This window comes from Myxine glutinosa, chromosome 13 (assembly GCF_964187855.1).
Source record: "Myxine glutinosa chromosome 13, kmMyxGlut1.1, whole genome shotgun sequence".
NCBI classification, from domain to species: Eukaryota; Metazoa; Chordata; class Myxini; order Myxiniformes; family Myxinidae; genus Myxine; species Myxine glutinosa.
The window spans coordinates 87,397,266-87,414,070 of record NC_136273.1 but is presented as its reverse complement, the minus strand read 5'-3'; the positions used below and the strand labels follow the sequence as shown (position 1 = coordinate 87,414,070).

Below are 16,805 nucleotides of genomic sequence, written 5' to 3'. Positions count from 1 at the left end.
GTGAAGGCCCAATGGCCATGTCTATGCCACAAATCAAGTACGTGAGCGAGTCGGGCGCACTGAATTGAAAATATATAGAACGCTCATACTCCGTGAAAAGTGAAGCCAACTGGCGGCGGAGATGGAACATCACGTGATCGCTCTGAGCGAATCAGCACGCTGCTCTGCCACCGGTCAGAATCCGTGTATAATATTCCTCGCTGAAAAAAAATCTATGTGAAACATGCTACTATCTATGCTAAATCATGCTAAATCATGCTAAATGCTAATCATGCTAAAATCTATGCTACTTGCTGTGAGTTTATGGCGGCAAGGAACATCACGTGATCGCGTCACGAACATCATTCGTGATCACGTCATCACGTGATCGTGATCGTCATCAATGAGCGCGAATCAGCGAATCAGTGCGCTGGAAATTTTCCTTCCTTACTCATGGCGGAAATAAATATACTGCCGTAAATATGGTACATTATTAAAAAATAAATGTACTACAATATTTTTGAAAAATTTCATTGGTTGCTAGGAGACGGCAGCATGTAAAAACCGTTTGAATATTTGAAATACAGTTTGATCCAGAGGTAAGTGGTATGGTCTTGCTGGTTTGTGGACACGATATGTGTAAGGGAAATTATTTTGGTGTCCTGTATCTGGTCGTGCTAGTTGGTGAACACGGTACATTTAAGGGAAATTATTTTCTGTCATTCTTCTGAGTGGTTGCTCCTCCTTCCCCGTATTTTTGTTCATTTTATTGTTTTTTTCCACTCTCTTGAGTTGTGGGCCTTCCTTGAGTGGTATTACATTTATTATCATCATCATTGGAATGTCTGTTGTAAAGATACGGACATCAAGTCCGTATCTTGACGCAGAGAGCATCAAGCACCATCTTTTTATACCAGGCAACGCACTAACGCAGACCTCGCTCGGCCCCGCCCACAGCGACCTCTCTCGGCCCCGCCCATAGCTGCCTCGCTCGGCCCCGCCCACAGCGACCTCGCTCGGTCCCGCCCACAGCGACCTCGCTCAGTCCCGCCCACAGCGACCTCGCCCGGCCCCGCCCACAGCGACCTCGCTCGGTCCCGCCCACAGCGACCTTGCTCGGTCCCTCCCACAGCGGCATCACTCCGCCCTACACGGCATTATCTATATATTATTCGTACAATGCCGGGTACTTCTGCTCGCTGAAAAAAAATCTATGTGAAACATGCTACTATCTATGCTAAATCATGCTAAATGCTAATCATGCAGAAGTACCCGGCAAAAACGCAATTGCTTTTCGCTCTGAAATACGTGCGAACGCGTAACTGAGTTAATGGCGGCAACGAACATCACGTGATCGCTCTGAGCGAATCAGCGCGCTGCTCTGCTACCGGTCAGATTCCGGTCATAATATTCCGCACTGAGGTAAAAATATGGTTAAAAAATATTATGAAATAAATTTTTAGTTCGGCCATGTTCTTCCCAGGCTCAATGGCCATGTCTGTGCCAAATATCAAGTACGTGAGCCTCTCCGTTTAGGAGTCTACCGGTAACATTACACACACACACACACACACACACACACACACACACACACACACACACACACACACACACACACACACACACACACAAACTGTGTTTTATATATATAGATGTGTTATTGTGTGTTTCTATTTCGTTTTGGTTTTGTAATTATTGCAAATTTGTGTGTAATTAGTCGTTTTTTTGTTCGCACCCCATGCGCGGCCTGGTCTCTCCAGGCTCCCTCCCCCCCGTCAGTATTTTGTGAATATAAGTTCTTTCCTTCATAGTATTTGCTTGTTTCTTCGATTTTCTTTTCTCCCCCCTACCTCTCACGAACATCTTACCCTTTGTCCAACGTTTTAAAAACAAAACAAACAAATAAACAAACAAAAAAAAAATATTTATTAATTCTTTCTCTCCTCCCGGACACGTGCTTGTTCACTCTCCTCCTCGTCTCGACTTGTGCCCCGCGCCCTACATCTCGTTTTTCTTCCACCTCTGCTCCTTCTTTCTCAAATCCACGTCCTCACTTAGAGACTTTTCCCAGATTATTTTTCATGGTTTTGTTTAAATATTATTTAAATATGTTTAAACCGCAGCCGTGATGCTGACGCCACCCTCCCCCTCCCCAGAATTTCCATGTTTTAAACGTTTCCAAGTGTGTACCCTGGATTAGAATAGGTACACCGTATCCCTGCGTGTCATAAGAGACGACTAAGAGGGTTGGCGTCAGGAAGGGCATCCGGCCATAAAAACGTTGCCTCAAAAAGAGAACCATGACAATTACAACTACATATGGGCAGGGTACAGCCCGAAGTGGAGATCGGTTCTGAGGTTTGGGACATGGAATGTAGGGACAATGACAGGGAGATCAGGAGAAGTGGTGGAAGTATTGCTCAGAAGAAGAGTGGACATATGTTGTGTGCAAGAGACGAGATGGAAGGGAAGTGGTGTGAGAATGGTGAAGGGTAGGCAGGGACAGAAATACAAGTTTATGTGGCAAGGGTGCCTGGAGGGCATGAATGGTGTTGGTGTCCTGTTTTCTGAGGAGTTTGTAGACAGTGTGGTGACTGTGACTAGAGTGAGTGATAGGATGATGATGGTGAAAATGATGATTGGAAAGCTCTTGGTGAACGTCATCTCGGGATATGCTCCGCAGGTTGGTCGGAGCGATGAAGAGAAGGACAAGTTCTGGTGTGCGATAGAGAAGCTGATGGAAAACGTGAAAGATGAGGAAGTTGTTGTGGTAAGAGGAGACCTAAATGGACATGTGGGAAGGAGTATGGATGGTTTTGAGGGAGTTCATGGGGGTTACGGATATGGTGTGAGAAATGGAGAAGGTGAAAGGATTTTGGAGTTTGCTGATGGAGCTGATTTGTTGATTTGTAATACTCAGTTCCAGAAAGAGGATAATAAGCTTGTTACATACACGTCAGGTGGGTCGACGACAACCGTTGACTACCTGATGGTGCGTAGGCGAGATAGTGGGCACCTCCGGGACACAAAGGTGATCCCAGGGGAGGAGGCTGTTTCACAGCACCACTTGGTTGTCTGCGACATAAGGGTGAAAGGTGCGAGGAGAGCTCGGCGGGTGAAGTACCAACCGAGAATGAAGGTGTGGAGGTTGAAAGAGGTGACAGTAAGGGAGGCATTAAAAGAGAGGCTGAGTAGGGTAGAGGATGATGTGGTTGAGCTTGAAAGTGGTTGGATGTCAATGAAAGCGAGTCTGTTGGGAGCCGTTGGTGAGGTATGTGGATGGACAAAAAGGACCACCGAGGCACTCAGAAACATGGTGGTGGGATGATGAAGTTGGAAAGAGGATTGACGAGAAGAGGAAGAAGTTCAAGGATGGCAGAAGGCGAAGGGCACGGGAGCAGAAACAGCAGCGCATGAAAGTTATAATGCAGCCAAGAAGGCTGCAAAGAAAGAGGTAGCAAAGGCACAGGAGGCATTTAGGAAAATGTTCGGAGAACGCTTGGATTCGGAAGAGGGTCAGAGAGCAGTATTCAGGATTGCAAAGCAGATAGCGAAAGCGAAAGAGAGGTGTGATGTGATGGGGGTGAGTTGCTTGAAGGATGAAGTGGGACAAATCGTTGTCGACCCAGATGGAATTAAAGGAAGATGGAAAATATGTATGGAAATGCTGTTGAATACAGAGAATGAATGGGACGGCAACATAGAGAGTAACCCAGTTTTAGGACCGGCAGAAAAGATAACTGAGAAGGAAGTTGAGGAAGCGATAAAAGCAATGAAGAGTATAAAAGCGGGAGGGCCGACAGGAGTTGTGGGAGATATGTTGAAGGCAGCAGGAAGTTGGGGTGTGAAGAGAATGACAGAGATCTGTAATCTGGTGGTGAAAGAAGGCCACATTCCAGTGGATTGGGAACTGAGTACCCTCGTCCCTCTATACAAGGGGAAAGGTGACCCTCTGGAGTGTGGCTCGTACCGAGCGATAAAGTTATTGGAACATGGAATGAAGGTATTGGAAAGGGTGTTGGAGAGGAGGATAAGAAAGAAAGTGAAGATCGACGAAATGCAGTTTGGATTTATGCCAGGAAGAGGAACGACAGACGCGCTTTTCATTGTGAGGCAGTTGCAGGAGAAGTACATGGAGAAGAGGAAGAAGTTGTTTCTTGGGTTTGTTGATCTGGAGAAAGCATTCGATAGGGTTCCACGCAAAGTATTGACATGGGCATTGAGGAAGTTAGGAGTGGAGGAATGGTTGATCAGAGTAGTGATGGCAATGTACAAAAGAGCGCGCACAGCTGTAAGGACGAAGGACGGGAACAGTGGTGAGTTTGAGGTGAAGGTGGGAGTGCATCAGGGGTCAGTATTAAGTCCACTACTATTTGTAGCTGTGATGGAGGTGCTGGCTTAGAACGTAAAGGAGGGTTTACCGTGGGAGTTGTTGAATGCAGATGATCTGGTGTTGATTGCGGAAAGTATGGATGGACTGAAGGAAAAGATGAACAAATGGAAGGAATGTATGGAGACAAAAGGTCTGAAGGTGAATATCGGAAAGACGAAGGTGATGGCAAGTGGTAAAGCATGTGGCGAGGTGGAAAGAACTGGGAAGTGGCCCTGTGCTGTGTGTAGGAAGGGCGTCGGAGTGAACTCCATTCAATGTACAATGTGCGCTGAGTGGGTTCATCAAAAATGTAGTGGTCTGAGAGGGTCATCAACCAGTGTGGCAGCTACATTCAAATGTAAGGTGTGCACAGAGGGAGCTGCAGATGGAGGAAATGTTGAGTTGGATCTTGGAGAGGGCGTGAAGCTGGAAGGTGTGAAAACATTTTGCTACCTCGGAGACATGCTGAATGGAGAAGGTGGATCAGACTCGGCAACGGTTGCTGGAGTGAGATGTGCATGGAAGAAGTTTCGGGAACTGAGTGGCATGCTGATGAGGAGGGGAGTGTCGTTGAAGCTGAAGGGAAAAGTGTATGCTGCATGTGTGAGAAGTGTTATGATGTATGGCAGCGAGACATGGGTAATGAACGTAGAGCAGCAACGAAGGTTGGAAAGGGTGGAAATGTGAATGGTTCGATGGATGTGCGGAGTATCGTTGAGAGAGAGGAAGACAAATGATGATTTCTGAAAGATGATGGGAATAGAGCCTGTGATTGATGCTGTGAAGAGGAACAGGTTGAGATGGTTTGGTCATGTGTTGAGGAAGGATGAAAGTGACTGGTTGAGAAGAGTGATGGAAATGAATGTAGAAGGAAGTAGAGGACGGGGAAGACCGAGAAAGACTTGGCTAAAGATGGTGGAAGAAGAAATGCGGGCAAGGGGGTTAACAAGGAGAGATGCAGAAAATAGGGCAAAATGGAGAAGATTGTCATGGGGACCGCAAGGCTAACCCCCGCTCTAGCAGGGAAAATGGCCTTTAAAATGCATGTTGTTGTTTGTTGTCGAAAGAATACCAGCCGAAGCAGCTCGGACAATTTCGACCAATATCTCTCCTTAACTAGAAGAAAAGATATTTTTCGCATTACTTGCAAAAAGGTTAGCACATCATTACTTAGTCTCAAGCAAATAAAGAAGGAATTTCTGGAATACCAGAATGTGTGGAGCACACAGCAATTATTTGGGAGGCTATCCATGACACCAAAGGAAGACGAAGGAGTTTGCACGTCATATGGTTAGACCTGGCGCATGCTTATGGTGCAACACATCGACTCGTATGGAAGGCAATAAGGTTACACCATGTACCACAGTCGATTAATCCAATTTGTACAAACATATATTGAGAAGTTCAGAATGTATTTCTCGACTACTTCCTACACAAGAAAACATGTCGAATTATAAGTTGGTATTGCGATGGGTTGCACAGTTTCACCAGTCCTTTTCATCCTGGCAATGGAACCCATCCTGGACGGTGTACGCTGAAAAACACCTGTGACAGCACAACTCGAGAATGGTATTCTCACACCTTCGTCGAGAGCATTCATGCTTTAGGGTTAGGGTTGTTAGGGTTAGGGTTAGGGTTAGGGTTAGGGTTAGGGTTAGGGTTAGGGTGAAGGAAACACAACTTGATGTCATCTATCTATAATTCCATTAATCTCTGTGTGTATGTGTGTATGTGTGTATGTGTGTATGTGACCGCTGTTTCTCGACAACCACGGGTCCGATATACTTGAAACTTGCCAGGTATATTGCTGGGGACCTGAGGATGTGCCTTTTCAAGGTTTCATATTAATCGGACAAGTAGTTACCGAGCTATGTCCAAAAAACGATTCAACCAATCAGAGAGCAGCGAGTTATCACGTGTGCCGAACGTGGCGAACAGACTCTGCCTCGGACGGCACATTTGAGAGCGTATTCATTTATTTCACGTTGGCAAACTATGTTGGCGTTAAACTATGTTTTAAAACTAATTAAAACTAATTTGCGATTCTTTCGCTTTCCTGCGCGTTTGTGCACGCTATGGCGATTTCTTTACCAAACTCCGCAAGCCGTTCGCTTTGGACCAAACCATTTCATGTAAATAGAGGGGGGGGATTGTCACCGTACTCGCAAGCCGTTCGCTTTGGACCAAACCATTTCATGTAAATAGAGGGGGGGGATTGTCACCGTACTCGCAAGCCGTTCGCTTTGGACCAAACCATTTCATGTAAATAGAGGGGGGGGATATAATTTTAGATATATATATAGTACGGGCATGCCCTAGTATGAATTTAAAACCATCAAAATTGCGTTCAGTCTCAATCATTCGAAGGAAACATTGCGGGATGCGATATTCTTTAAAGTACTAGCAGGTCCTAAAATTCCAACATTATTTGAAGAGACTATTAAGAGCCTTGCGTGCTGTGATGACAAATCTCTGAAGGACACATTTACCTATAAGACAGTTGTTCAAGAAGCTCTTCATAATCCATGTCTCATAGACAAGACATGGTTGCAAGGTCGATTCAAAGTGTGGATACTACAATTTATTGTCGATCCCCAAAATTGTTGTGCCAACTTCAAATGTACGAGTTCACCTTGACAACTGTCGAGAGCTTTGAGAAGAAGTTTAATCAACACCTGCGAAAATGGCCTGGTCTTTCTCCCGAATTAGCAACACATGCATTGTACTTCAAGAAGGTGACATTAGTACTCCCGATAAAATCCTTGACAGAGAAAGTTGGCTAAATGCAGACAACTCCTTTCTCTCGAAAATTATTGGGATTAATTCATCCGCAAAGCACAACCGAGAACAAGAACCGACTTTAAATGGAGTGCCCACTGAGCAGTGGAAAGCTCTCAAAACTTGAAGATAAGAGGGATTGTAGATGTTCAAGCTGATCGGAAAGTTCTGTGACTGATAAAGTCGACGTATGTTTGGTGGTCAAAAGCAAGCAACCGTCAAAAATCGAACTCGACGCTTGAGGAAATTCGTAAAGAAGGAAATGACAAATGACTCCACAAAGCTGTCCAATTGAGTCAGCAAGGGCAGTGGACAACCTGGGAGGACTGTTTACAAAGGCCCCTAAACATGGCACACGTCACATTTATGAATTGGTTTCCTTATTCGGTCCATTTACGATCAACTACCCACAGGGGCCAATCCCGTTTGTTGGGAAGTGAAGGATGACGCTCAATGTAAACTTTTGGGTAGCTATGAAACGTTAGAGCATACGCTGTCTGCATGTTGCAAGTTTGCCCAAGCAAAAGGGCACAATCGGGTACTCAAATATATTGTAAGAACCATACAGTAAAATGCTTGAAGCCTGGTGTTGCCTTCGCGGTTAGGGTGCTGGCTTGGGATCCTATGATCCTGGATTAGAATCCCGGTTGATCGCCGAATTAACGTTAGGGGGGTTGACTCAGCCTGTCATCCCCCTGATGTCGGCAAATTGAGTACCAGTTCACTGGTACTTCCCTGCATGTCGCAAGAGGCGACTAACAGGGTTGGTGGCAGGAAGGGCATCCGGCCATAAAACATTGCTTCAAAAAGGGGACCACATTGCCTAAAAAAGGCCAACCCCCACTCTGCGGGGGAAAAATGGCCTCTAAAGACAGTTCTTTTCTTTCATACAGTAAAATGTACCCACGTTAACACAACCATCCCAGTCAAGAAAAATGTGAATTACTGCAATTTCGTTAAAGCGGGTTTTAAAAAACAAAAAAGAAAACAATGGAAGACAGAAGCATCCACAAAGAGCAATCTCGCCGTACATGTTCCATGATGCGAATGATTAGAAAATATTGGCTGATCTACCAGGCATGAATACATTTCCTGGGATTATCACTGAGACTCTCAAATATTGTCCTTCAATCAGAGTTGAGCAGGCGCATCCTAATCATTGCGTTAGCGGTACCATTTGAGTCTAGAGCTGGTGAAGTTGAAAGAGCCAAATATGAATGGCTGATTACCAAGATGCACAAAGAAGGACATGCTGAAGAAGGATATGCTAATGTGGAATTGGAGGAAGGGGGTCAGTTCGTCGGTCAGCCTATACCCTTGTAAAACATCTCGGCTTGACAAATAGAGACAGAACGAGAGTTTTGAAGAAGTGGAGTTTTGAAAAATATCCTATCGGCAGCTGCTGAAGAGGCATCAGCATGGCGCAGGCTTAAAAGAGAAGACTCTGACTGGTCATCAGGAAAATACCTCTCTGATCACCAAGCTTCCCTGACTTGATTGGAACAGGCTCGTTTTTGAAGTAAATGGTTCTAATCCCCCCCCCCCCCCCCCCATCCCCACCCCCAAAATAACAATAATGGGAAAAGTAAGGTGGAAAGCACAATAAAAAAAAGGTCATAGTGAGAAACTCCCAATAGGACAGGGGGGATCTTCCTCTGAAGACTTCCTATTGTGTTCCTTCATCAATACCCACTGTAAACCTTGCTGCCCCCTTTCTATTTTGCATATGTCCATCATTCAGGAAACACTCCCTTCACACCCAAAATGATTCCCATTACCTCTTAAATTTCTCCCTAGTTCCTGCACTATTCTTCCAACCATTGGTTGAGATCTATCACTCTGCTCATAATTTATATTCCATTTCCCAATGTTGGGACCTACCAGACAACATTATCCCACAACACTTTGCTTTCAGTCACTTACCCAATATCCTGTATCTATTTTTTAAACCCTCAGAGTAAACTTACCCAAACCACCTCACTACTGCCTGCTACCCAATCATAATCAAAATAAAGATCAGTTACTGCACTGTAGTTACAGGAAGGAAGCCGGACATTAACAATACATACGCGCGCGCGCACGCACGCACGCACGCACGCACGCACACACACACACACACACACACACACACACACACACACACACACACACACACACACACACAGACCTAGGTAGGCTCTGTTCCATCTCCTGAAACCAGCATATGTGGAGATAACAACCAAGGACACACGGTCTCAACTCCAAGACTTCAATATTGCATAAATATCTGGTGGCTCGCAGGGGGTGGGGCATGGGGATTCCCATGGACGTGCTACTTGTGAATGTCTACTGCTGTAGAAGAGGCCAAATAGGGTTTGAAGCAGCAAAGGGCTTGGCTTGTATAGCTTTTCTTAGCTGCGTTAAGTACTTTTCTTTGGCTGGAAGAGCAGGGGGTTAATTATAAATATCCTAGCCACCTGGGGATAATGGATTTGATGAGAGCTGATTGGTGTTACCTCCAATTATGGGTGAGAGACGTGATTGGGTCTTGATATTTATATGATGGCTGATATCGGCATTGCACATGGTGCATGTTTGGCAGCCTCACTGGTGCGCTTTCTGTTTACACTGTCACTGCTGACTCACCAACAAGTGATTAAACCGGTCTGGCTGCTGATGCATATAGTGTTGAGGTTCTCATGTATGTGCTACTTGTGAATGTTTGCAGTTGTAGAACCAAGATCGGGTATGAAACTGCAAAAGGGCGTATCATGTGTCACTTTATGCACCTTTCTTTGGATAGAAGAGCAAGGGGGTTAATTAAAAAGATCCTATCCACCTGGGGATAATTTATTAGATGAGAGCTGATTGGTTGTTACCTCCAATTATGGGTGAGAGACGTGACTGGGTCTTATCGATAGATATGATATATTTTTTGTAAGCACATTAATGGACACAGAACTACAGACTTAAGGTCTCTCTTGATGGATAACATGCTCTACAGGGCAAGGGAGAAGGGGTGCATAGAAAATAGACCAACACTCTCACCAAAAGCATATAATGCCACAAAATGTCAACAGTCCAAATCACAAAATAGTATTTATCCTGCCACGCAACAAGAGAGATCTCCATTTTGCAGCAATACAAACCTCCGTGAAAAAAGAGACTATCAAACGGTCTGAAGCTTTTTGCAAAATATTTTGATCAAGGACAGAAAATTTGGACTTCAAGTGAACATCTAAAAGACAAAACAGTTGATGCAAAGAATAGATCTCAATAGGGCATTACCACGAACCTCCACTCATAAGGAGTGCTATGCAATTGGTCCCATGGATTTTCCACATGGTTGCATCAACATGAGTCCTGGTGATGTCTTCATCAGCAGGACAACGGTTTGTATGAAACTTGTGACGCCAAGTCCTAAAAGCGGAAGGGCACCTTGGATGCAATAGTCTTTAAAAAAAAAACTTTACTGGAAAAGGTGTAAATCAAAGCAGAGGGAGAAAGTTATAAAACCAAAATGAAGGCCAAGGAGACATATAGGGATCGGTGACAGTTACTTACCTCAGGGTAGCTACAAATGTTGGAGATGTTTTCTGCAATTTCATTGGCTGTCTGGTTGACAGGTGTAGTCAAAGCTGCTGACTGGCACCAGAACTTTGGCAAAAGAAAAGGAGACGACAATGGGGAGAAGGAGGAAGAGATATTCAGGTAAACAGTATCAGAGACCTCCATCAGACTCGCTTCTAAGATGTCTATCCTGGGTTCGAATCCTGACCTTGCTGTAAACTACAATCCCAGTATTTCACAGGCAGGGTGATTAATCAATGTGTGTGTGGCAGTGTGCCATCCCTCGGTTAGACGTAAAACGTGCGACCATTCTGCCAAAATTAAGTTGGCGGACGTTAAAGATCCCACGGTGCCCTTAGCGAAGAGTAGGCGAGCTATCAACGGCACCATGGCCCAGTTCCAAATTCCTGCTCTAACCTTAGTCGAACGTCAGGCCTGGCCAGCCGGTTTGTGAAAGACTTGGGCCAAGCGTGTCCTTCCCCCTCTCTCCCCATCTTGTCTACCGCTCCCGATGTTATATGTTTTATGTGTCGGTTTGTCTTTCTGTGTGATTAATGTTCGCTCTTTCACGAGCCTCGATCTTGTATACAAAAAATAAAATAAAAAAAATAATAAAAAAAACCTTCACCCCGGCCAACCCAACAAGAACGTGGGAAGAATTGTGGCCATTAAAAAAGGAGTATCAGAGACTTGCTGGATTTTATACCGTAGGATTGCTCAGAGAAAAGAGGATGGAGCAGCATGGGAAGGGAACACTTACAATGTTACTGATGGCGGCGATGAAGTTGAGGAGCACGGCTGAAGAGCAGACAATATTCCTGGCAAGGTGAAACTCGTGCACGTGACAGCAGAGCCGCCGTATCACAACTGGCAGACATTTGTATTCCTCCGCCATGGTGAGGCACAGCAGGACCACAAACAGCAATGACAGCACAGAGAACAGTGCTGCTGAACCCACCACACTGGCAAAACAACCACAGGGGAAAACCTCAGAACTCACAAGTTGTTCTCCCGTTTATTTATTCGTTTTATTGTTGTGCACAAAGTCACGACTCGAGGAAGAGCAAGAAGATAATGTGACAGTGAGAAGAAAGGCAATGTACAGAGGGTGAAATGACAGGTGGATGAAACAAACATTTAAACGAATGATGAAATAAAGGAGTGAAGAGTAGCTAGAAGGGATGAATACCCCTCTAGCTACTCCTGTACATGTGAGCCTTGATGGGGCTACACCTCATTTTTCCTTTTATGTCTCTGTCAATGTCTGTCTCTCTGTCAATGTCTGTCTCTCTGTCAATGTCTGTCTTTCTGTCAATGTCTGTCTTTCTGTCAATGTCTGTCTGTGTCTGTCTGTCTGTCTGTCTGTGTCTGTCTGTGTGTGTCTGTCTGTGTCTGTCTGTGTGTGTCTGTGTGTGTCTGTCTGTGTGTCTGTCTGTGTGTCTGTCTGTGTGTCTGTCTGTGTGTCTGTCTGTGTGTCTGTCTGTGTGTCTGTCTGTGTGTCTGTCTGTGTGTCTGTCTGTGTGTCTGTCTGTGTGTCTGTCTGTGTGTCTGTCTGTGTCTGTCTCTCTCTTTATTTATTTGGGTGTGGCGTCATGGCCACCGAATGCAGCTGCTCTGTTTTGTGGTGAGCCCTCTGTGTGGTTTTCGACTCTCCTGCACTCCCCTGCCCCCCCCCCCCCCCCCTCCCTCTCCTTTTCCATCCTGTGTGCTTTGGCATTTTGTTTTCATCCGTTCTACACCTTTGTCTTCGAGAGAGAGAGGATTGAGAGCGGGTGCATTTTGGGTGCGGCCTACTGGCTTTGACGGCGCTTTGTAAGCCTTTTTGGTTCACGAGTTATCAAACAGTGACCACTATATTAGTCATGGGTGTGTGTCTGTCTGTCCGCAGCATAACTACCCGATGATATCATCCGATCTTGATGAAACTTGGGTGGGAGGTTGATATCATGATCTAGTTGTGTTCTGCCGAGAGTGGGTGTATTGCGCCCGTTTTGGGCGGAGCCACGCCCGAAAAAGATGTCTTTTTTTTTTTTAGGGGGTAATCGAGTTCAAGCTACATCTTCTCTGAGGGGGTTGGTGGAATCTGACAGGGGTTTCAGTATTTGGTTAGGCCAATGTCATGTGTCTAGCCCCACGGAGCTCGATTTTTCATTTTCACTCCAAGGTCAAGGTCACAAGGTCACGAAATTTAGGAAAGTCGATTTTTGATGGTTTTATTACATTGTTCGCTTCCTGATAGGGTGAAATGTCAAACATGATCTTATATTATCACATACTGTACATCATGAAATACAAGTTTTCCAACAAATTTCAGAATCTTCGACCTTTGACCTTTGAAGGTCACAAAGGTCAAATTTTCAAAGTTGTCGGAATCGAACCGAATTTTCGATATTGTGCAACTAACTAACCTCATAACTGGTTATGGTCCCGATTTGATGCATCAATCGTCAATGATCATGACGATCGAATTGATAGTCCATCCTTTGTCATTGAATACCGCTCGCTTGTGAACCATCGTCTCCTGACTTGTTTGTGCTTATAATGCACGTTTGTTATTTATTTTAGTTTGATTTATTTCGGTTTGGTACCTTCTTGTCCGGTTCGGACAAGTGGGGGGGGGGGGGGGGGTGTTAATTCACTGGTATGGCGAATACACGCTCTCGGTTAGAGGCATTCGACAGTCTAACGAGGAAGCATGCATTTGTGTGTGTTCCACCAGAAGGAGTCCTCACTGAGGATGTGGTACTCGCAGTGGGGAAAATAATCGGGTGCGAACATGTCCGAGCTGCCTCAAGAATGAATCAAAAAGTTATTTTCGTGTCCGAAGAAAATTTTGTTTCATGACGTCGTGAATGCAGGTTTAACCACAGAGGATGATGTTTTTATGTTAGCGTCCCCAATGGATACTCCTCCAGCGATGAAAATCGTCGTATCAAATGTACCACCATTTATATCAAGCGACAAACTGATGTCAGTCCTTTCTCATTAGGCCAAACAAAAAAATATTCATGTTTGGCGTCCCCACCCGCTTCCTTTTTAAAGGCCGCCTCCTTTTTTTTCTTTTTTTTTCTTTTGTAACATCGTTCGACTGATCGCGAGCAATCAATTTTCAGGAAGACACAAAAGAAAACAAAGTACAGTATGCAAATATATGAAATGGTCTCTTTTACTCGTCTTTTATTAATATGTTACTCAGTACATGTTGTATTTTGTCAACACAGATCGTCAAGACCCAAACATTCTACATGTATTTCAAATCCAAAGAAACAAAAAAGCAGGCGACCATCTTGGGAAAAATGAGCCTGGTGGCCATTTTGAAAAAAAAAAAAAAAAAAGTGCCTCCTCCTCCTTTTTTTCAAAAAGGGAGGACGCTAAACGTTTTTTTTTTTTTTTTGGCCTTATGGAACAGTTGTGTCGAGAATGTCCATGATCCCCCTGAATAGTGAAGAGCCGAGACGAGAGGATAAAACATGTGATGAGCTTCCGTCGCCAAGTTTACAAGGTACTTCCCGATCGGGCGACGACACAGGGTTAAATATTTCATTTAAAGTAAAATTTGACGATCGGGAGTATCAAATGTATGCCTCGTCAGCCTCACTAACGTGCTTTCACTGTGGAGCCTTTGGTCACGTTAAACGTTTCTGTCCCAAGGTTTCGTGTTCAAAGTGTGGGGAAAATGGTCATGTGGACACCGAATGTAAAAAGGATAAGAATACTTTCGTTCCTATTAAACCGACTGGAGTTAATCCTGTGAGTTTACCGGTTCCTGCTGTTCCCTCCTGCAGTGAGACGAATAATAGCAGCATCCATATGCATATCCCGAGTCTTGAAAACGATCGCACTTCACTTCCTGTTACAGAAACCGAAGCAACCCCAACTTGTACAACTTTTGCTGCCATTCCCTCATGCACTGAAGGAATGGAGGAGGATCCTATATTATTAGTTCTAAAAAACGTAGGGCGTCGGCTGCTAATTTCCTACCAGTAATCCAAAAAGGTGGTATTGGAGAAGGCCAGTGTAGCTGAACACGCACCTTAATGTGTTCCTCATGCTTCCATTGGGTTTGGAAAAAAGCATAATGAATCGGGTGCTGCAATTGAGGATAATATGTCTGAAAGTTTGTGTACCAACTCTGTGTATACAGATTGCTATATGGGTGAAATAAGTGGCAACGCTGAAGACGTTGCTAAACCCTCACCGTTACGATCATTAGTCACTGTGAACGAGCAGACAGTGACTGACTCATGCCTCCACGGTGCTGCTCTACCGATGCAGATTCAAAACTGTGTTACCGAGTCGCTCATCGATTTGGTAGATTGTGCTCCACAAGAGGATGAAACCGAGGTTTTAACTTCTGATGAGCACAAATATCACCATGGAAACGTGGATCGCACAGTGGAGCTCTCCAGCCAATCCCCAGAGATACTGACAATTCCCATAGTGACCACGGAGGCCGACATCCTCGATCCCGGAGGGACCTTGTCAGACTTGTCGGAATCTGATGAGGATGACGAGGTGCCCGAGTTGTTGTCTCAGTCTCAGTTGAGTCAGCCAATGGTATCTCCTCAACTAGTACTTTCTTTTTTGGATGAAACCTATAGACAGCGAAATGTAGTTATCAGGGATACATTTCCTGATTTAGGTTCATTTATTCAATCAGCAAAAGAAATAACGAGAAAGGCCAAGGAATTTCCACTAACAAGGTCACAGTTTCACCGACTCAGGAAAATTATTACAAAAGCCGGTCTTGAGATTTCGCAACACCCAATCAAGCCTTTTGATAAGGGATGAAGCAAATTACCTTTGGCACCTTGAACATTAACGGTGGAGGTGCAAACCCAAACCGCCAAACTCAAGTGCAAAGTTTGTTTTGGTGTAAAAATGTCGATGTACTTTTATTGCAGGAAACGCACATCACCCAGAACGTAGAATATGATTGGTGTCGTGTTTTTGGGGGACAGTGCTTTTTTAGCAACCTGTCTTCTCTTTCGGCAGGTGTTGCTTTCGTACTTAGACCAGGGCTAGTACCTGAGTCAATCCTCTTCCAGGAGATTGTTAAAGGCCGATTCAGCTCTCTTGAACTGGTGGTTAATAATTTCCATTTCACATTATTCAATGTGTACGCACCTAGTGAGAGTACAGAACGGAAAGCTTTCTTTGCGTCTGTGATTAATCACCTGCAGACAGTTGATCTAAACCAATATGTGTGTATCGGGGGTGATTTCAACTGTACCTTTGAACCTGTAATGGAAAGGAACTCGGCAGAACCTCATCCTGAATCATGTATTGATTTATCCCTTTGGTTTACCCAATGAACCTCAGTTTACCTGGAGCCACATCACCAGAGGAAGAGTGTCCTTTGCGAGACTCGACCGATGGTATATAAACTCACCTTTTAGAAACGCTATAGTCTCTCCGGATTATTTTCCGTCAATATTCTCAGACCATCATTTAGTAACCATGGCGTTTCTTTTTCCTCAGTCAATAAATAAAAGTGCATACTGGAAATTTAATACCAGTCTTCTAGAAGATGGTCTATTTAAAGAAGCTTTCCAAGTTTTCTGGGTGAATCAAATCCGAAGAAAGCCCCCTTTTTCTTCAGTAAATCTTTGGTGGGACAATACGAAAACCCAGATTCGGGTGTTTTGTCAACAGTTTAGAGCAAACATTACAAATGTTAAGAATGTAACAATGACTTTGGATGGGATCTTGATGAGATCTTGACGGTGAAGGCATGGATTTTCGAAGCTGTACACGATCTGCACGTTTTCAAAGTTAAGTCATTGTTCACAATTGTATTTTGTCGAAACTGTATTTATATTTCGGCGTGTGAACCTATCGCGTGTCCCTAGGAAGTTTCTCGGTGTTAATCTTTCATAAATTAATCGTTCTGTTCGCCGCGCGTGTGCGGCCTTGCCTCAGGCTTCCCCGGTCCCCCGTCGAAGTTTGTTCCTTCCTTCGCTGTTTTTGCTAGGTTCTTAGATTTTTCCCTTTACCCCAAACTTCCCCGAACATCTACTCTTTATCTAACGTTTTAAACCCCCCCCCCCTCCCCCCCCCCCCCCAAAAAAAACAAAAAAACATTTCTTTCCCATTCTCCACTTGTGAAGTTGTCCCATCGTGTGCT

The 16,805-nt window shown here is 44.6% G+C and overlaps 1 protein-coding gene across 1 annotated transcript in view; it reads right to left on the bottom strand.

Moving 5' to 3' along the window:
* Positions 1–16,805, bottom strand: part of ADCY8 (adenylate cyclase 8) — a 251,177-nt gene that overhangs the window by 53,169 nt on the left and 181,203 nt on the right. The window contains exons 11-12 of the mRNA XM_078767033.1: positions 11,439–11,640; positions 10,673–10,765 (exon numbers count right to left, since the gene is read on the bottom strand). Coding sequence (XP_078623159.1) covers positions 10,673–10,765; positions 11,439–11,640 — 295 coding nt within the window. The remainder of the gene's footprint in view (positions 1–10,672; positions 10,766–11,438; positions 11,641–16,805) is intronic.